At 45.6% G+C, this 21,998-nt stretch overlaps 2 protein-coding genes and 1 long non-coding RNA gene across 3 annotated transcripts; 2 read left to right on the top strand and 1 right to left on the bottom strand.

The window, feature by feature from the left end:
• Positions 1–11,774: 11,774 nt before the first annotated feature.
• LOC120702747 (dirigent protein 11-like) lies at positions 11,775–12,788 on the bottom strand. The gene has a single exon (XM_039986669.1). It carries the CDS (start codon positions 12,694–12,696, stop codon positions 12,079–12,081), a length of 618 nt encoding a protein of 205 aa, XP_039842603.1. The 5' UTR covers positions 12,697–12,788; the 3' UTR covers positions 11,775–12,078.
• A 3,100-nt stretch (positions 12,789–15,888) lies between these two features.
• LOC120701809 lies at positions 15,889–18,214 on the top strand. Its single transcript, XM_039985624.1, has 3 exons — positions 15,889–16,362; positions 17,799–17,809; positions 17,912–18,214. The coding sequence occupies exons 1-3, from the start codon at positions 15,889–15,891 to the stop codon at positions 18,030–18,032; spliced, it is 606 nt and encodes a 201-aa protein (XP_039841558.1). The 3' UTR covers positions 18,033–18,214.
• A 478-nt stretch (positions 18,215–18,692) lies between these two features.
• Positions 18,693–21,147, top strand: LOC120702746. Its single transcript, XR_005686515.1, has 2 exons — positions 18,693–18,793; positions 20,853–21,147. It is a non-coding gene; the product is annotated as an uncharacterized LOC120702746 (long non-coding RNA).
• The last annotated feature ends 851 nt before the right edge of the window (positions 21,148–21,998 follow it).

Genomic DNA, 21,998 nt, shown 5'->3' with positions numbered 1-21,998 from the left:
TTCCACATTACCACGCCGACCAAAAAGCTCCTCCCGTTCCTCCTCCATACCATCCTCGTCGTCCCCCTCCAGGCCCATCATCCGCAACTCATCGTTGATGGTGTGGCCCTCGTCGTCGTCCATGGCCTGGAGGGCAGGCCAGGCCTTCGGCGCGTCACGGCTTCGCGTCGGCCGGCAAAACCGAAGGAACTGAGCTGCCGATTAGGGTCCAAAGACCCCAGATCCAGCCCCCTCAGGTACCCCAATGGCTTTGCATCGGCCGAGCAACTGCGCAGAGAGGTCAAAAAGATCAGAACAGGAGAAAGAAATAAAAAAAACTGAAAAAAAACACGTTAGGGTTTAGGGACTTACCAGATCCGGAGCACCAAGGACGCCGGCGAGATCGAGGATGGCCGGATCTACGAGATTTATAGAGGGATGACCGGGTTTGGGGACGAATTTGAGTTGAGGAAGCGAGTCGACCGATGAAGATGCAAAAGTAGGGAGGAAAGCAAAGAGAAGAGGGTAGAGTGGACGGCCAACGACGGCGAGCCGGCGACCGGAGTTGGAGAAGACAGTCAGATCGAGACGGAGACGGGAGGGGAGCGGAGCTGTAGACAGTGTAGAGGGGTCGAGGCTCGATCTAGGGTTAGGGTTAGGCGAGGCCGCGAGGGGAGCGGAGAGGGGTCGGGGGCGGGGGCGGGGCGAGCGAATGGAGGCCGGGGGGTGGCCGGGGGCAGCGGCCGGCGCCCCTTACATACCCGCTCCGCTGGGCTGGGCCGGTAGCAGGCCTCCAACGGCTCTTTTGCTGGCCTGGCCAGGGGAGAGGGCCGTGGGCCATGCCTGGGCCGCCGTGCCACCCATCGGGCCGGCTTTTTCGGGCCGTGCTTGGACGTGTCCATGGGCCGGGATTGAGGCCCAGGCACGGCCCGGCTATCGTGCCCTTGCCGGCCCGAGCCCAATAATATTCGGGCCCGTGCCATGCTCGGGTCGGGCTAATATGGGCCGGGCTTCGGGCCCCCATGGGTATCGGGCCAAATGGCCATCTATACATGCCCATGCCTAGCACCGCGCCATGCAGAGCTCCTGCTCGCGCTGCCGTCGGCATGATTCTCCACATCTCGCTTCTCGAGCCTTGCCTCCCACTCCTCCGTGAGGTATAACTTGCCATCATGTTACATCGATGGCAGCGGCTTGAACGACTCCCCCGCGGCCTGAGGCGTCTTGCCAGAACAGATATGGTGAGCTTCTCGATGTCGAGGAGGGTATGGATAGACAACACGATCATCTTGAAGCGTGCAGGGACGCTTCTCAGCATCTTCTCCACCACCTTGGGCTCCTACACGACCTCATCGAGCGTCGCTAGGGTGGCCACCGTGCCCTTCAGGCGGAGCGCATAGTCCTCGATTGAATCACCCTCCTTGCACATCACCAGCTCAAACTCCCGCCGGAGTTGTTGCACGGTGTTCATCATCACAGGACCGTCCCTAACACACATGGTGACGATGGTGTCCTAGCTACGCCTCCTTCACTATCTTGTACTCCGTCACCATGGACACCATCTCTGGCGGCACCGCACTGCACAAAGCGTGGAGCAACATCATGTATTCCTGCAGGTCAAGGCCACTATGTATTTCACCGTCCACAGCGCCCAGGCCTTCAGCGCTTCACCTTCATCAGCAATACCCAATCGGTGTAGTTGCTCTTGGTGAGGATGAGGGCTAGCTAGTCCCCACCCACCTCACGAACCACCTGCTGGATCACAGTGCCCTCTTTGGTGTAGCTCGATCCGTCGCCCTTGCTGGCATCTGCTGCCAGTATGGCTGGGCAAAATACTCGAAACCCGAACCCGAAAAACCCGAGCCTGAATCCAAAAAACCTGAGCCCAAAAAATCTGAACGCTAATAATTCGGGTTTCAACCTATGGTACCTGAAATTATTATGGGTAGTTTGAGTTTCAAGCCACGGTACCTGAACTACCCGAAAAACCCGAACAACAGCCCAAACTAAACATTTTCACTCAGCCCAGTGAAAGGATTGACACTAGGCCTAGAGGGAGGGGGGTGAATAGGCTTGTTTAAAAAATTTTCTAAAAAACTTGGCAGAAAACCGTCAGGGTCAGATGATCCGGTCTTAGGTCGGATCTTCCGGCCTTCCCGGGCCCGGATGATCTGGCGTAGGGTCGGATGATCCGACTGGCAGAAAGAATCTTGTACGAGATTTGAAATCTACTTAGCTTTTGACGATTTCCTTTGAATACGAAGTTGACAAATGAAGTAACTAAGCATGTGAGCAAAATCTATACAAGAGATATGCTACTAAAAAGTAGATCGGGTCAAACGAGCTCAAGAACAATATGAAGAACAAAAAATAAAGGAGACACAAGATTTATCCCGAAGTTCACTCCACGAAGGAGCTACATCTCCGTTGAGGGGCTCACAAAGAGCAGGGTTGCCCTATAACCCTTTTCCTCGCCCAATCAACCACGAAGGAGGATTGGGTCACTTACTATTTGTTCTCACGAAGAGAAGGGGTAATACAAACTCTTGGAAGCTCAACCACAAAGGAATGGAAGCTCGCCGGCACCTCTAACCGTCTAGGAGCAAAGCTCCAAGAATAACAAACGCGAATCGATAAATCAAAGGTTGCTTCAAATGCTTTTTGAGATGAACAAGTTCAAGCTCACAAAGTGCTCTCAATTCAACCCTCAAATCTCACTTCCTCTCAATCTCTAGGTGAATCCTTGCTAGAATCCAGCTCTTGGAGGGAGAGGAGTGAAGGAATGAATGCTTTTGAAGCTAGGTTGGTCAGAGAGGCAGAGAGGAGTAAATGAGGGGTGGGGGTGAAGGGGTATATATACCCCCACCCCCACAAGTGACCGTTATGTGTGTTTTCTGGTGTTCCCAGATCATTCGGGGTTACATCGGATCATCCGGGAGGGTAACAGAATAGGCTAAAAACACACTCGAAAACTCTCAGATTCGGATCATCCGGCATCACTCAGAGACTACCAGGCGCTCATAAAGTTCTAGGTCCGGATCATCCGGGCGTAGGCCGGATCATCTGGACTTGGACAGAGAGGTTTGGACGTGCACCAACTACTAGTGCCAGATCATCCTGCCGTGTCCAGAGCCGAAATGGCCGGATCATCTGACCCAGTGCAGAAAGGTTTGTGCACAAGTGTTTTTGTGAGGTGAAAAGTGTCTCTCATAGGTAAAAGTTATCTCAAATTAAGCACTATGACAACCTAGATTAATCAAATGCTCCCCCCTTGATAGTACGGTGGTCCTGTACTCAATTTTAAATCAAAAAAATAGAATTAAATCTCTGATAGAATCCACCGTACAAATGAATTTAAATTGGGGGCCTTCCTTTCATCTTCTTCTTGATTATTTCATTTATTCTTGCACACATCTTATTGAAAGCATCATATCCCAAATTGTGATTGTCAAGAATCACCAAAATCAATTTAGGGGCATAGATGCACTTTCACCCAGCCCAGCCCAACCCACCAAGCCTTCCCAGTTTCCTAACCCTAGCCCCCCACCCTTCCATCGCTCCCTCCCCCTGCACCCCAGTAGTCAGCCGCCATGCGCCAGCCCCCCCACCCACGCGGAGGCACAGAGCACCATCGCCATGTGCCAGCCCCCACACCGCTCGCTCAGATGCTCATGGAAGCCAGCACGCCGCCCACCGCCCCACACCCCCACCGGCCAGCCACCGCGGCTCCCAGTCCCACGCGTCGCCAGCCCGCCACCATCTCTCTCTCTGTCCAATCCTCGAGGCCAGGAGCTCGAGTATGCATTCGCTGGATCCGCCTCCTCCACCACGTCCACTACCAGAAATCTCTTGATCTATGACAATCGAATTTCGTCATAAATCACCAAAAAATCGTCATAAAATAGTATCCGTGACAATTTCAAATTCCGTCATGTATTGAGCGTCATAGATTACACCTCGTGACGTTTTAACGAAAATCGTCACAAATTAACTCAATCCATGACGTTTTAGGAATGTCATAAAATAGCCTTAGGCCCATCCAACCCAGCCCAGGCCCATTATTTATGACGAAAATAAACGTCACGAATTCAATTGCCAAGTCACATGACTTCCACATGGCTGATGATGTGGCACAGACATGGAAAATGATGTGGCGCTGACATGGCCGATGACATGAAATATTGTGATGACATGGCTGATGACATCACACCACAGCCCATTTATGAATTGGCCCAATTCAGAGTGGGCTACTAAGATTGGCCAAAATTAGCAGCCCATACGAAAAATTAGCCCACCAATTCTCCATCCCCATAGACCAATCCAGCCCATAAATCACAACAAACAAAAAATAAAGACCATTTCCAAGAAATTGCATCAATTGTTAATTAGTACAACAACTAATTATAACAGTGCACAATAATTATATTTACATATTGCACAATTAGGCAGGCACGGAACAACACTTTTGTAGCACTTAGTAGGCTAGCAGCAAATTTCCTCCACTCCAAGTGATCTTGTGGATAGAGTAAATATGAATGTTGAAGGGCACAAAGCTCGACCAAGCTGTGACACAGGAAAATAAAAATAAAAATAATAATAAGCAATTAAGAAAAGCAGATGCTGACAAGATTTTAGAAATTGACAAGGAAAAGTTCAAAATTAACAAAGCCATGGAGCTCAATGATCTACCTTTAGCATGTAGTAGTAATCAAATAAAAATAATCCCAGAAGAAGATAGCAGTTCTTAATACACATCTAATGCAAGATGCGGAAAAAGTGAAATGGACTATGTGGTCATAAAAGGTAGCATCTTCAATTAAAAAACCACCAGTTATCTAGTATAGAGACTAAATAACAAAATCATGGAATATTCAAAGAGCTACAATGAAGTGACTTTGCAGATTTCCGCATGAAAAAAAACTATGAATCCAGAACATTTGATTTTTATGAAAAAAAGTGACAACCTATATGCAATCCCGTTCATGTAACAAAATGAATATCTACTGTCATTCGAACCACACACTAAAGCAGGATTCAGCAACTACTTCGTCTTCTGAGACATTTAATCAAACAGATTACCTGCATGGGCATGGCAGGCTGGAGAATCGCACCGCGCAGAGTCTGGAGTTCCTACCAACTCGATCTGCAAAAGGAAAAATAAAATCCAGCAAACAGTGAATCCATGGCACAAAGTTTATTCGCAAAGCTAGATAATCACATGAAAAAGAAAATTCCCTCACCATGTGATTTAAACGAGCACATGCAGCCACCATTGTTTGCGTTCTACTCCTATGCAGATAACCCAACCGGAGTCAAACAGCAACAAGAGGATGAGAAAAAAACAAACACATTCAGCATCTAGTCCGAGCTTGACTACCAAGCAAGCAACATTACGAACCTAAACAGACTGATGCAGATCTGAACAACAAGAAAGAATGAAAGCAACACCCACATCCAGGAACCACCAGGAAGGGGGTGAGGGAGGTGAGGAGGGGGCGCTGCCGCAGTTGGAGGCGGAGGCCAGGCGCTCCGGCGTCGGCAGAGGCGGGCAGTCCCCTGAGAGCGAATCGAGCATCACCTACAGCTTCCTCCGCTCCGCGCAGCCGTGGTCGCCATTCAGTCACCGAGCAGCCGTGGCCGCCGTCCGCTCGCCCAGCAGCCGTGGTCGCCGTTCGCTCGCCCAGTAGCCGTGGTCGCCATCTCCTCACAGCGGCGGGCAGATCTGAGGAGCAGCGTCAGCCGCCTGGGGCCAATGGATAGCACGAGGCACGCCGCTGCCTTACTTTGGGGAGCTGCACGCAGATCTGAGGGGGGAGGGAGAGAGGAGGGAGCTTGACGCGGGGGAAGGGGGCGGCCGGGCGCCGGGGTGAGGGATTGGAGTTGCTAGGGTTTCTGAGAGAGGTTTTATAGAACGGGGATGTGATGAGATCCGTTCGATCAGCGATGGACGGTTATAAATTGTTGGGCCAAAATGGGCCTAGTTCATTTCTTCCTTGCTTAATATTTTTCTTTTTTCTTTTTATTTTATTGCACCATTGTGAAGTAACACAAACATAATTATCTTATGCACACCAATATATTTTTTATATATAGTAGATTCTATATATAAGTTTTCTCGTACAAGTTTCAATAATTTTAAAACTCATTTGCTATTTTTAATAGTTTAAATGAATTTCTGCGAGTTTATCAAAAGTAATTATGGATTGAACTATATGTATTGCAAATAATATCTAAAAAATCCCTCAAAAATATATTTTAAGTACCTCTGTTCTATTATAGCTCATATCGCAAAAATAGATGAAAAGTTCAAATGTTTACAAGGAATAAATCAAACTTATCCATGCAACCTCATTATAAAATAATGATAATAATATCTAAAACATCTCTGAAAAATCTATAATTTCTCATAGAATCATTTTGTGAATGTATAATTCTGACATAAAAATTTCATAATATTTTATGATATTTTAATTATACATAGTTCATAATAGATACATCTCTCACATAGTATCTTGTAATTCAAGTCAAAACTTTGAGTTTTGTGATACTCGTTATACTTTCGAACTCGTATGCATCTCCGATTTGGACAAAACCTTATTTTCACCATAATATCAGAAAATATGATGTTACATTACCAATTATTATGCTAAAAACATTTTTGATTTTCAATTTTGGTGGAAGAAAACAAGCCGTATAAAAAAGATCCAAGAAATAGTAATTAACATACAAACAAATGCCACTAACTTAAAGATCATAATTTTAGAAAAATTTAGAAAAAAGAAACATCAAATTTGGATTTCTTGTGAGTAAGAAATACCAATTATAAAATTTAATTCCAGATCAAAAAGAAAAATAGGAATCACACATCTGTTCTTCATTACAGGACCACGTTAACAAAAATAATATAGCAGTTTTGTTACCTTTTGGTGCCACAAATGAAGTCCTGGCGCATTGGTGGGGTGCCCCTATCTTATCTCCACGACCCGAGGTCGATTCCTGGTTACGCATCTCTTTTTTTCTCCAAATTATATAAATAAAGTGATACTAATAAATGTTAAAGCTGCAGCTGTAGCGCAGTTGGTAAAGGCGTGCGATTCTTTTGCTCAACACCAGGGTTCGATTCCCACTAGCCTCAAGTTTTTTTTCCAACTGGATGCAACGACGTGGAGCCACGAGATTGGCCCAAAAGGTTGTGCGTGTCCTCCTTGACGCAGTCTGATCTAGAAGTTCTATATGAAATTTAAATTTCGTAGTGTAATGCAACCACACTAGGACCTCAGTGGAGGGGCATTTTCTTGTGGTTCCGCAGACCCAGGTTCGAAGCCCCATTTTGCACCTTTTTTGGCATTAAATGATAAATAAAGAAACTATAAAATGGGTTTCGTTACCCATTACTACAACACCCGGTTTCGAATCCCTTGTCTACCAGAATTGTTTTTCCTATTTAGCACAACCTTCACTTTAATAATATAACTAAGATAAATGCTTCAAAAACAAACAGTGCTGTTGTAGTGCAGCGGTTCAACGCTCACCCTCTTTGAGTAAAGGTTCAACGCTCACCCTCTTTGAGGAAGGGTCCCAGGTTCGATACACATTCCTTCCTTGTGCCCCTAACTTTTCTTTTTAATTTTTGATCGCTATTCCTTTTGTTCTTTTGCATAAATGTTTTTTTCTTAATGGCATCCGAGCACATGTTACATGGAGTGGTGGCAGCGGGCCCAAAAGTATTTTTTCTATGCAATAAAAATTTAGAAAACTAAGAAAAATTAAATTTAAACATGAATCAATCGAGAAGGATTCATATAATAATATTCTCATACAAACAAAATATTATGTAGCAGCATGGATGCATATGTGAGCTCAGTATCTTACACCGATAGGTGGGCTATGTTAATTATAACACATTTTTATTTATCACCATTGTGAGTTGAGCATAGTATCAAATCCATGACGATTTCTATTTTCATTCTATGATGTTTTCAGAGATTTGTCATAGAACATGGGCCCAATTTAGAGCCCGTATGGGCTATCTACAAATCTGTGACGAAAATTAATAAATCGTCATAGCTCCTGTCTATTTATGACGGTTTTCGTAAATGTCACCAAAAATTCGTCATGGATTAAAGGATTTCTTGTAGTGGTCCCAGTTTCCGCATGAGGCTCGAAGCGCAGCCGCAGGCGCCGGTGGCCGGTCGGACACAACACATGCAGGAGGGACGGCGTCGAGCGGCAGTGCACAGGGTGGTTTGGGTTGTTCGGGAAAACCCGAACCCGAAATGTCGAGTTTTGTTTATTTTGATCAAAAATCGGGCTGGAGTTTTCAAAACTCGAAAAACCCGACCTGAAATTTTCGGGTAGCCCGAACGCCCAGGCCTGGCTGCCGGTGGTGGTTCCGTCATCAACGGCCACTCGATTGCGCGGTCTCGATTTCTAGCGGCGATAGTCTGCCGCGATCAATTCCCGAGCCGCAACCTGCTCTGATGCCACTTGTTGGAGATCCGGAGAGACGCTATCGATCACAACGCCGGCGAGCTCATGAAAGCGCACAAGACGCTATCGATCACAACGCCGGCGAGCTCACGAAAGCGCACAAACTCATGCGAACTGGAACACGATGAACACACGAACACAGTCTCGTTTGTGCCGCAAACTTAGCAGCGTTTTTCATCCTAGATCATTGTTTATAAAGGAAAAGTTTACAACTAACTGGGGGGGGGGGGGGGGGGGGGGGCATACACCCGACATGCACGCCACGCTCTTCATCAGCGAGTGCCATCCCAAACACCTGGAACGCAGCGCGATCTAGATCTCCACAACCTTCATGGCCTAGCAACTAGCCATGCCTACAAGCTGCCAATTAAAACCAAAAAACTAGCTAGACACCAAGGGGTACCAGAATTATTCAACAGGAACTCAACTGCCATAGCTTGACGGACGAGTGGAGCTGTCAGCTGTGGGGCAGTGGCGGATGCAGGATTGGAGGCAAGGGGGAGCTGAAACAATAGAGATGTTGATTTGTATGAAGATTTAATGGTGATTTGGAGATCTTGCTACAGTGTTTTGCGTGTAATTAGGGGAGCTTAGGGGGGCTTAGCCCCCCTCCTGTATCCGCCCCTGCTGTGGGGGCCGATCGAGCCGGTGTGCGGAAGCCAGACTCAACACGTACTGGCTGCGAGGGAGAGCTCAGGACTTGTTTTATTTCTCACCTCGGTGGTAGCCGCAGCAAGAGGTGCAGCGCTAACACGTACCCATCAAAACAAAGGGCAGTAGGGCACAATGATTATTGGGTACTTCCTCCATTTCAAATTATTAGTCATTTTATTTTTTTCTGAATATCGATTTACTATGCACCTATACATATGTCTAAGTGCATAGTAAATCAATCTATCTAGAAAAACAAACGACTAATAATTTTAGACGGAGTAAGTAGCAAGCTAGCTAGCTAGTAGATTACATGTCGATTATGAGATGGGAGGCAGCCGCTTTGGCTTTGGTCGTCGGCACCGGCACGGTCGCGTTCACGGTTAGCTCCATCACTACGTACGTGGGCGACACTGGCTTGACCACGGCCAGCACGTAGCCTTGGGCCCCCCGGAGCGCGCCCGTCCCGCCCACCACGGCGTGCTCCCTGACCGCCGAGCTGTCGTCGATGCCGCCCATCACGAGCGTGCTCCCGTTGTAGGGCCCCGCGGAGAGCACCAGCGTGAAGCTCACCGTGTACACCGGGCGGCTCATGGAGGCCGTCGTGTAGGTGCCATACACGCGGCCGATGGCGCGCGGAGTCGTTGCCGAGGCCCTCGGTGACGAGGTCGTCCATCACAATCGTGTCGCCGAAGAGGTTGTACGGTGGCCACACGGACGGGTTCGCCGGGCCGGGGCCCCTGATCAACAGCTTCTCCGTCTGCGCCGGCCCGTCCAGGACCTCCTGGACGTACACCCGCAGCTGCACAGGGCGCCGCCGTGCCGACACCACCGGCGGCGCCAGGATGGTCAGAGCCACGGCGGCGGAGAGGAGCAGGAGGCGGCGGCGCTTGCTACTAGTAGTGTTGCAACCGAGCTGGCCATTGCTGCCAGGTCTGTGGAGCTCTGCAAGCTTACGCTGCAGCTGATGAGTGATGAAGTGTTTGGTCTTGCAGCTGATGAAGAACTAACAAGCAAATGAATGGCCCTCCCATTTATCGCGTTCGTCGTCGTTGACTGGTTGCGGTGGTTGGATCTGCTGCCTGGGTTTTTTGGACAATTAATGAGTGGTGGACATTAATTAATTATATTGTTGGGTGAGACGTCGATGTAGTGGGCTTCATGGATCACTCGTGTTTTTTATAAACGCGTAAATTAGGTCAAAAGAGGAGAGCGCTGAAACACAGAGATCGCAAACGATCGTCACTTGCGGATCCTATGCACTGCAATAGCGGCATCCGCCTGATTATTTTAGCCAGCCCACTAATGTTTTCAGTAGTCTGTTAGTCTTGACGTACCTCGGCGCAGACGCATGCAAGAGCTGTCATTCAGATCTGTACCCGCACGATGCTGAATGATATTTTATTTTATTTTCTCTATGCATGCATGCTTGAAACATTACTATAGTCGTGCAGTACACAGTAACCCTTAATTCTTTTGCTTTTCTTCCTAATTTCTTTTTGTATTCTTATTTCTCTTATAGATATTTCTTCTTTGTTTGTATATGTTGTTTTTTCACGTTACTTTTATTATTATTCTTTTTGTTAGTTATCTATTTTAAGTACATAATAGTTGTATTATTTATTTATTGTGAATTTATGATTCTTCATAATATTTATTTTCTTTGTTATAAACTAAATGTATGAGTGCTATTAAAAATACAAGTGCGATGTTTCTTTTTTCTATTATCTTCCTTGACATTGTATTTCATTTGGTTTTCCATTATTTCTATCTAGTGAATTTTCTTATTCTTCCTTTTGTTTCTCATTGCGTTCTTATTTTTATCCATTCATTTCTTTATCTATCCTTTTATTTTATTTCTTATTAGCCAGGCGGATATGTTGTCTTTCATGTAAAATTATTCATCTGTGCATAACTAATTTATTCGAAAATCGAAATATCAAATTACTTGTTGGCCTGGCAGACTAAATTGTTCGGCCATGTTGACTCATCTGTACGCGATATTTATTTTCCATTATTTATCCTACACAAACAAATGTCCGTGATATTTAATATTTTGTTCATTGTACATTATTATTCGTTTGGAAGTTCTTGTACGTAAAAACAATTATTTGTCTGTGTTGTTAAATCTTTTGTTCCCAGTATTATAAATTAATTATTTAGTATTAAAAATATTTTTAAAAGAATCATGCAAATATAGACAAGTGTGGTCTTGTTTTGAAAATCTTGTTGCAAGAAACTCACTAGTGCAATCGAAATTTAATTTTGATTCTCAGTTTAGAGCCTATATCTTTTTCTAGTTTTTGCACTTTATATATGCAAGATGATATCATCAATTATATCTTTACCTTATAATATGCTAACATGCAGCCCATCAAAATAGTCAACTGCCGGGTTAATTGGGCTGAATGCGGCCCAATTAATTAAGATCCTTCGGGTGATAGATACGAATCTCATTGCCTCTGGCGATGCCTAACCGCGCCCACCATAGAGCCTGATGATTCATTCGGCTATGGTGTTTGGTTGACGACCCATTGTATATGTTTAGGCAACATTGAAATGCGTTAGTTTAATCCAAAACCTAGAAATAGAATTGATGGGTACTCTGAGTCAATCACTGGTTGGCCCAATTCCAACCCACTTGCATGCTAATATTTGGGCCAAGAGGAGGCAGATTTATTTTATTTCTCACCTTGCATTGGTGTAGTAGCAAAAGACGCAGCGCTAACACGTACCCATCGAACGAAGCAAAGGGCACGCAGTAGGGCACAATGATGGATTATTGAGTACTCCCTTGATTCCAAATTGTAGGTCGTTTTGATAAATTTAGATACAAAAGTTTTGCTACGTATCTAGATAAATATTATATCTAGATACATAGTAAAAATTATACATTTAGATTTGCTAAAATGATCTACCATTTGAATTATTAGAGGGGATAGCAAGCAAGCTAGTGGATCACTGGTCGGTTATGAGATGAGAGGCAGCCGCTTTGGCTTCGGTCGTCGGCACCGGCACGGTCGCGTACACGTCCAGCTCCATCACAACGTACGTGGGCGAGAATGGCGTGACCACGCCCAGCACGTAGCCCTCGGCCCCCCGGAGCGCGCCCGTCCCGCCCACCACGGCGTGCTCCCTGACCTCCATGTCGTCGTCGTCGATGCCGGCCATCACGAGCGTGCTCCCGCTGTAGGGCCCCGCGGTGAGCAGCAGCGTGAAGCTCACCGAGTACACCGGGCGGGTCATGGAGGCCGTCATGTAGATGCCGTACACGCGGCCGATGGGCGCGGTGTCGTTGCCGAGGCCCTCGGTGACGAGGTCGTCCATCACAACCGTGTCGCCGAAGAGGTTGTACGGGGGCCACACTCTCGGGTTCTCCGGGCCGGGGCCCTTAATCAGCAGCTTCTCCGTCTGCCCCGGCCCGTCCAGGACTTCCTGGACGTACACCGTCAGCCGCACAGGGACCCGTTCTTCCGACACCACCGGCGGCGCCAGGATCGTCAGAGCCACGACGGCGGCGAGGGGCAGGAGGCGGCGGCGCATGCTACTAGCAGTGTTTGCAACCGAGCTGGCCATTGCTGCCTGATCTCTGGTGCCCTGCAAGCTTACGCTGCAGCTGAAGTGTTTGGTTTTGAAGCTGATGAAGAACTGACAAGCAACTGAATGGCCGGCCCATTTAAATGCATGGGGATGCAGTATGCTGGTTGCGGATGTTGGATGTGCTGCCTTGGGTTAATGCATGGCTGGTGGACATTAATTGTTTGGTGAGATATCGGTGTAGTGGCCTCGTGCATCACGGATTGGGATCCTTGCAGACTGTAGTGACCGACGCGTGGGCCCGATGGGCGCCTGGGCGTGCAACACATGTGTTCGTTGGTGCATGGGATTGGGATGGGCGAAGAAAACTTCGATCAGTCCACAGTGTGGCCCCGTTTAGTTCACCAAATTTTTTAGATTTTGACAGTATAACACATTCGTTTTTATTTAGTAATTAATATTTAATTATGGATTAATTAGATTTAAAAGATTCGTCTCATACTAATCAGTTAGACTATATAATTAGTTATTTTTAACTACATTTGATACTCTATGCATGTGTACAAATATTCGATGTGACGGGTACTGTAGAATTTTTTTAAAAAAACTAAACGGGGCTGTGTGCCACGGGACAGCTGTACCCAACCTCGACATGTGTCGTAGGTCTGGTTATCCGGACCACACCCCACCATCCAGCAGCATCAGACCCTCCACACAGTGTGCTTGAAAGAACTGGATCCACAAATAGAAGATAAGCATCAAACTACGTACGAAAAAACTAGCACCGAAGCTATCTGTAAATATAGCTCCACATGAAATAAAATGTTACCATCCTATTGCTCTATTCATTGCGCGAGAACAGATTCTCTTTGTCCTTCTTTGTCGGTCCTCATGAGCAGAACACATGCAAAACACATGCAGTGCTCCAGATTTTTTGAGCGTTACTTGGAATTGTCATCTCATCTGTCACTTGGAATTAGCATCTCCTCTCACACTGTGAGTGATGGTTAAATCTTCCCTCACCTCTTTTGGCAGACACACACCGTGGAGGGCCTCAGTAAACAACTTCAAATGAACAAGGTTGTGTTTGGGCCCACATAAACATGTAGAAATGCGCTACATCTAACATGACAATCACACATACATTCTTTGACTGCTGCACTAGTAGGCGGATGGTAACACAAGTGTTTATCTTCGTTTTTTTTAATAAAAACTAATAGATTGCGGATGCGCCCCAGGGGCTGCAGCCTGCAGGGTGCAGCTCTAGCGCCTGGAACGGGTGGAGGGGTTGCTGGGGAGCGTGTTTGGCAGATGAGATGGAGAGATGGGGAGGAGAAGGTGGAGGGGTGGATGCGTGAGTCGATCGCGGAGATCGTGTGGCGCATTGGGGAGGCGCCGTTCCTGGTGCACCTGTTCAGCATCGACGGCGACGGCGTGACGGTGCGGCCGGCGGGAGCCCGCGTCGCCGTAGAGCTGGCCCGCTTGAGGAGAGCATTGAACACCTCCATGACATGGCTCCTCCTCGTCTCTGCCGTCACAATCTGAGATGCCCATGCATGCAGTTACCTTTCTAGGAAGTAGGGATTGCGCATAAGCAATTTTAACAATTGTGAAATATTTTTTTAATTCGCATGACGGCGAAGGGGACGGCGAATATACACTTATGTATAGACATGTAGTATTATCTGAGCTCTACATCATATACTACTTTGAGTTGCTCCAGGATGAATTTCTGACAATGCGCATATTCTGAGCCATGGCCGTTGCCTTTTTTTTTAACTAAATATGGCGTTGGCTTAATAGTTAATAGGCTGGTTCTTCATTGTTAACAGAAACATTATCCATACGGATGGACATGTATTTTCTGGGGGTGATGCTAGGAATTTGTCTTGTGGATCAGTTTCAAACATGGAAAAATTCTATCAACGCAATCACCTTGGAGAGGGAGGTGCTACTCCCTGGGTCCCGGAATTACTAGATAGCTCAGGACATAACTGGGACTTCAAGCTAATTCCTTCATTTAACCCGGTCGATGGCAGATGCTACTGTTTTCTGTGTTTTCCATGTGACACTGAAGTACTGAACCCCTCTGGTTGCACTGCATTCGTGGACGTTGTTCATGAGTTTGAGAAGATGGAGAGGAAAGCGCCGGAGAGCTTCCAATAGGGGACCAATGCTGAGGGAGAGGATGTGTACACACAGGCCAAGATGGCTGGGTACAAGAACTCAGAAGGAGCTACTGGAGCTTCTGAAGGACAAACACCTACAACATGTGGCTATGGCCCTGTTTAGTTCTCAAAAAAATTTCTATAGTACCTATCACATCGAATGTTTGGACACATGCATTGAGCATTAAATGTAATTGAAAAAATAACTAATTACACAGTCCAATTGATTAGCACGAGACGAATCTTTTATGCCAAATAATTGGACATTAATTGCTAAATAACAACAAAATGCTACAGTGTCAAAATTCAAAAAAATTCGCGAACTAAACAGGGCCTATGTCTGGATGTGTGGGTTGAAAGACATGGAAAAGGGGTGTTGAATTGCCAATTAGGGGTGTTCGTTTAGTTTAGGAACGATTCCAACTGGAACAGCAGGTTTGTTTCCACGCCCTCAATCACATGGATTAATTCTGGGGGCTCCCTATATCCCTTTCGGAAGATGGATAAAAGATGTATATATAAAGCCCATGTTACATGGCCCATCAGAAACTCACAGTGTAGCGCGATCCTCCACCCCACGGCAGCAGGGCGCTGGTGCCCCGCCCTGTTCGTTGAATCGTGCAAGCATCTGCAAATGTCACTAGGAAGGTGCTGGTGATGGCAGACTTTTTTTTTCCTTCCTCAAGTTGCATCAACAATTAATATTTTTACTAAACTACAGTCAGCATTTTAAAATACAAGATTCAACATTCCTTCAAAGTTAATGCAACATTTCTTGTAAACTAGTTAAACATTTTATATAAAATGTTGAAACTGTATATACAAAATGTTGAGAATGTATTCTCAAATGCTGTAATAGTATATTCTGAATGTTGATTTTTTTTAAAAAAATAAAAATAATTAAAATATATGCATATGTGATCTTATTTTGTTGCATTAATTCTAAATAGTATCATGGTTCAAACGGAATCCAAAAAGCAATTACGGTTTGAGAGAAAAATAAAATTAAAATTTCTAATCTAAACGGAATCTCCGCCTCCACCCATACCCAACATCAACCCACATGCGCAGTGTTGCTGTCCGCTCCAATCCCATCCGCTTGATTCAGTCCACACGAATCTCAAACACTAGAAGTTCAATAATATTTTCATATTCTGGAAGATGTATAGGATTCCTGGGGGCCCTCGTTCCCCGCCCGGAACAGAGGCTCAACGCCTGGCCTCGTTCGGCAAGGCCCGGATCGGCCCGGAACTGGCCTGGATCCGGCCGGAATAAAGCAGCCCGGTTTGAAAACAGTCTTGGGCCGGAATCGTCGTTCGTTTTGGGCGGCCCGATTTGGAAACAGGCCCGGTTCGGCCTCCTTCCCAACCATTCCGGCCCGGATTCAATCCGTATTTCACACCCTCCGGATCCAATCCATCCCGACGGCGCCTCCTTCCCGACGGCTCGCGAGGCGAGGGCGACGGCGCGCCAGGCGACGGCGCGGCGGCTCGGCTGGGCACAGGCGGCGAGCTTCTCCTCCGCTGCCTTCTCCCCGGTAAGCCGCCGCCCCTCTCCTCCTTCCCCTCTCCCCGTTTCTTGCTGTGAATCTCCGGCGGATCCAGTAGTAGCAGCCAGCGGCGAATCTCTGATGGACCTGCTGCGAAAGTGATGTGTTGGCGACTTGGCGCCTCAAATCCCAGGGAAATCTTGCTCCGGATCCGGTGCCGATCTGATAAGCTAGCTGAGGTGCCCACGGATTTGGATTTCAGCGAGATCGGCCTCGCCAGGACAGCGCTTCGCGTACTGATGCACGGCGCACCTGTCGATGGCTGATGGGCTGCTGCTGCAGCCCTGCGCGGCTGCGCGGTGCAAGTACGGCTGCACGGTTGCCGGGTTTGGGAGAGCAGTTGCAAGCATTGCAGAGCTCATCCTAATCCTATCAGATCGGGAGTAACTGACAGTAATGGGCGGACGTTAGGCGCAGGGTCGTAGGCAGGAGTGGGCAGTTTGATTGATGATTCAGTCATATGGTTGTGTTGTAGTGCAAGTGCTTAGTGTAGTATAGATAAGAAGGTGGCCGGCACAGGATTGTATTTTTGTGAGAGTTTGCACTTTCCATTGAAATCTATGAGGGTTTTTTTCCCTAACACAGAATCTACGAGTTTATAAGCAGGAGTTAGCAAGTATCATTTTGTACAGGCTTGATTTAACTGTGCTTGTGATCGCTGAGGCCGATAAATTTATTTTAGAAATGGCAGTCTGTACTAGGAGTATCCATCTTTGCTATAAATTTTTGATTTACTATAAATTTGATGCACCTTTGTCATTTTCATGTTAATTTTGAAGAATAACTTGCCTTTCTTTTTTCAAGATGTAGGTGACTGAAGTAACACCAATGACATGTCCTAGCATGTGTTTTCTTATTAGCGCTGATGCACATGATTACGCAAAGTCACAAAACACATTAGGAAGAGTAGACCATAGGTGCATGTATTTTATGTTCTGTTTTTGATGCAGCTTCTGCTGCATACAAAATGCTTGCTGATTACTAGTAGGAGTTAACTAGATCTCCGCATGTCTATCCGATGTTTGCCTTTGTTCTCCGGTTTTGTGTCTTTAGAAGTTCAATTTGAAATTGTTTTTTTGGCAATGCATATTGCTTTGTAACTAGAATATTCATTTCTGGTGATTTTATGTCTATCCGATGCTTGTTGATTTTGCTGCTGCTACTTGTGCTAGATAGTTGGCCTGTCTTTTGTTTGATTCAAGTTGCTGCTCTTCAGCAGAATGATTTACTAAAAAGCTTAGTTCTATCAGGCCTAATATCTATCTATCCCAGCTGCTTACTCATGTGTTCTATATAGCATCTCATGAAGATTTGATCATTTTCGGTTGATAAGTAAATCTGATCCTTCTCATCAGGTTTTCACATCTATAGTCTGTAAATTTTACTTCTATTAAATACTTTGCTCTTTTGAAGTTTTGATGCAGGTTCTTCTAGGGTATGTACTTAGCCAATCATTCTTGAAGTTTTGCTTGCTGGGATGGGAAAACCTTCCTCACACATTGCTACTGTTTCACCAACTTCCTCGCATCTTCTGAAGGCTACAACCACATAGTGATCTGCAACTCTCAGAGTACTACCAGAACACCATAAGTTATGAGCATTGTGTGCTCCTTTGTCTTTTGGACATGCCTGCCTGCCTTGGCAGCAGTAGAAAGTGAATGGGTGGATGGATGGTGCTGTGCTGGATGGAGTAATCACATACTATATAGTTTGCTGCAAATACTATATATTTTGCATACTTTGAGTCTCTCTAGTTTGCTGATGTGCTGTCCTGTTCCAGAGATGTCTTGTTCCTGTTTCTGTTGAGTTTTGGTGACTGATCTCAGTGGTGTTTGCTGTAGTTCTGTTGCTTGTTGTGTCCTAGAAATGTTCCTGGCCTGGCCTGTCCAAACGTTCCTGGCATTTGCTGGTACTGCTGCCGAACAACCGTTCCTGGCCTGGAACCAAACCTGTGCATGGTGGCCTGGAACTAGTGGTACCGGGGTGGATCAACTGGTTCCAGGGCAGGAATGTAACCTGGCTGGATTGGTTCCAGGAACAACCGAACCAGGCCTAAGGCCTCGTTCGTTTCGGCCCGGAAGCCGAAACGGCCCGGAAAGGCCTCTGTTCCGGCCAGAACGAAGTAGCTCGGTTTGTAACCTGGTCTGGGTTAGAAGCGCCGTTTGTTTTGGGTGGCCCGGATTGAAAATTTTCCCGGTTCAGCCTGCTTTCCCCCGTTCCGGCCCGGATTCGATCCCCACCTCCCACCCTCCGGATCCAATCCGGCTCGACGAAGAGAGGAGAGGGCGACGAGGCGCAGCTGGCGGCGCACTCGCAGGAGACGGCGCGTGAGGTGACGGCGTGCAGAGAGGGGTGGGCGACAGCGCGCGAGGCGACGGCGCAGCGGCACAGCGTCGTAGTGGCGGCGAGCTTCTCACCAGTAAGCTGCCGCCTCTCTCCTCCATCCCCTCTCCGCGTTTCTTGGATCTTGCCTCCTCGGACGGCATCGGCGACGGCAGAGGCGTTGAGGATGGCACTGGTTGCGGCTGATCCAATCCCAGCGCCAGGCCCCTGAGCTGCGATGCCTCACTGCTATCTTTAGAATTTGGCATGTTTTCTTTTTGCCAAAGGATTTTTTATGACGTGTCGAAGGATACCTATACAAGTCTAAAAGCATGTAAAAATCATGTGTGTTTGTGTATGTAGACCTTTGATCAATCTGTTGGAAGTTACATTCATGTGTGTTTGTGGATGTATCTAATTCCTCACCAAAATAAATCCTAAGGTTATGACTTCAGACATGCATTGCAGTTTTGAAAATAAGCTAGACTAGGCCTTGATTCATTTGTTCCCAGTTTTTCTCGTCAACATGTTCTGCAACTTTGCTATTTGCCGTGGGACCAAGTGCTTTCATTTTAATTGTCTTTCAGTGGGTACAACTGAACATGATCACAGCCAAGCAGAACTTATTGTCATGCATTTGTTGTCCTGCCAGGCTATGACTGATGCAAGATTTAAATGATTGAACACCTCATTTGTGAAAGTTAATTTTACTGAAAAAATCATTTCTACTTGCAATTGTATTTTTGTTGTTCAGAGAAGATCTATGACTGTGGTTTCATAGATTACATGTCACTGTTATAATTGTGAATCTCCTATGAAATCATATATATATTGAATCATCCAGATTACATGTCTTTCACAACTATTGCAATTGTTCTGTACATTAGAGAAACTATGTACGCTGCTTTTTCAGCAGCTAAGGTTTATAAAGCTGGTCTTCTGCGACTAATGCTTAATTAATGCATCTACCTTGTAATGGTTCAATTATTTGTGTGTAACTTGTTATTATCTCTAGATCGACTAGGAATAGATCGAACGGGAAAACTTACTTTTTGTAAAGGGAAAATATTGCTCGTGGCCTTTGCAACCTCCATGACACGTCGCTGTCGAGTTACGCAGGGGTGGCGATGAGGTGGCGCAGTAGCGTCACGGTGGCGACGCCGAGCTGGCGATGGCGTGGTCAATGAGGGTCGCTGACACAGCGGGTCGCCAAAATCGTAGAGGGCGGTGCTAGTGGCGCTTCCCGCCGCTACAGCCCACCCTTTCTGATCGGATTAGGGTTTTGAGGTGGGGAATAGTGGGGGCGATGAACCTCGTCTTTATAGGGTTGAGCGATGGGGGCCCACCAGCCTCATCTTGGGCTGGCCCCCGATCAAGGCGCGAGGTCAAGGGATTAGTTGGCCGTTGGGGCAACTGGTGGAGATCAATTCTAACATAACTTTCTGCAAATTTACTTGTAATCTCGCCAGTGTCAGGCAAGGAATGATAGCAATATAATTGAATCTGCAGCTCATATATGTCTTTTTTTTTCAAACTGACTGTCAATAGAGAAAGCTCAGAACACTTGACTAAAAGTTACAAATCTCATAGCATCTCCGCAATCTTTTGCAATAGCTGATTATCAATACAAATTAATTGAATCAAGATGCAGCTTGGCTTATTTCCGGGGACTACATAGCTTCATAGGTTTACAGACTGATGCTAGATATGGTCTTGCATCTCCATCTCAGAAGTCCTAGATGTTTCATATTTTGAAAAGGCTACTTCTGCTTTTCGTTTCTTTCTACCAACATGAAAGGCATATGACATGTTTGAGGTCCCTATGTTTGATCCGCTGCAGGCTGACCCATCAGTAGCTGGTAGTTTCCTGGGGCCATTCACATTCAGATGTCTCTTTTCTAGTATTGTTAAGCTTCAGTCACCTCACAAGGTCACTCATTTAGTAGCATCCTAGTTCTTATATTTGGTCAGTAATCAATACTTTCATTTTAACATTCTTAAATTCCACTTGTCCAAGTTCGGTTTCTCCAACAATAACTCTTACCATGCCTTTCATTTTACATTGACTCTGTTATTCATATAATTCTGAGTATTTAATTCCTGGTACTCAAATTCTAGATGGTTTGTCGAGTTCTGATGTATTTTATTTGATGTAGGTACAATAGTATCACTTGGACAATATGAGGAGGAGAGTAACAACATTTATCACAGGCCAGTAGGTGTAGAAGGCGTGGAAAGGGACAGTTTGACACACTTTGCCATAATTTATCGCACAACATGTCCAACAGTTACGGAATGCAATAGATGTTCTGTGCTAGAGCGTTCTGTGCTAGAGTTAGTACTGCACTCGAGAGAATTATTCCAGCGGCTAATGAATAATTACATTTTCTAGTACTACATGTGTGCTGCAATTGTGTGATGTAAAAATGGCCTGTTTTGATTCCTGTGTAACTGAATGGTCACATTCTAGAGAGGTGGAATCAATCCGGCCAGGAACGGAACCACACCGGTGGATTCACTCAATCCCCTTTTGGAATCGTTCCTACCTGGAACGGTTCCTAGAGCAACCGAACAAGCCCTAAACCGAATGGGCCCTAGGTCTTGTTTAGTTGCCTTCAAAATTCCAAAACTTTACAAGATTCCCCGTCATATCAAATGTTTCAACGCATGCATGAAGTATTAAATGTAGCTAAATAAAATAACTAAATATTTCAACGCATGCATGAAGTATTAAATGTAGCTAAACAAAATAACTAATTACACAGTTTGTCTATAATTTGCGAGACGAATCTTTTAAGTATAATTAACCCATGACGGGATAATAATTACCAAATATAAACGAAAGTGCTACAGTACTTTACACCCAAAAGATTTCGCATCTAAACATGGCCCTAGATTTGTTGTGGTGGTAATTCACAGGGCCTTTTTTTCATTTTTATATTAAAAAAACAAAATTTCAAAAATATATGTCGAATAGGAAAATTTTCAAAAATGGGTGCCTGTCGCCCATCCAGTGGGCGACAGGACCTAAATGTAAAAAAAATTTACATTTAGGTCCTGGCGCCCAGGGCGTATTAAATAGTGAACTTGTAAAATCGATATAAAATCGTAGAAAAATCGGAAAAATATAAACTCAACTGTTCTGGATTCTGTGAAATAATATCTACAACTTTTGTTACATAAAGTTTTTCATTTGATTAATGTATCTAAATCAAGAAAAATAGTTCTTGTACCTAGAAAAATCTGAAATAATTCATTTGGTCTAGTTGTGCTTATCTAAAATTTACCAAACTTTTTTTTAT

Source organism: Panicum virgatum, chromosome 4K (assembly GCF_016808335.1).
Source record: "Panicum virgatum strain AP13 chromosome 4K, P.virgatum_v5, whole genome shotgun sequence".
Classification (NCBI taxonomy): domain Eukaryota; kingdom Viridiplantae; phylum Streptophyta; class Magnoliopsida; order Poales; family Poaceae; genus Panicum; species Panicum virgatum.
Note: the sequence above shows the minus strand (reverse complement) of the source record. Positions and strands in the feature narration are given on the sequence as shown.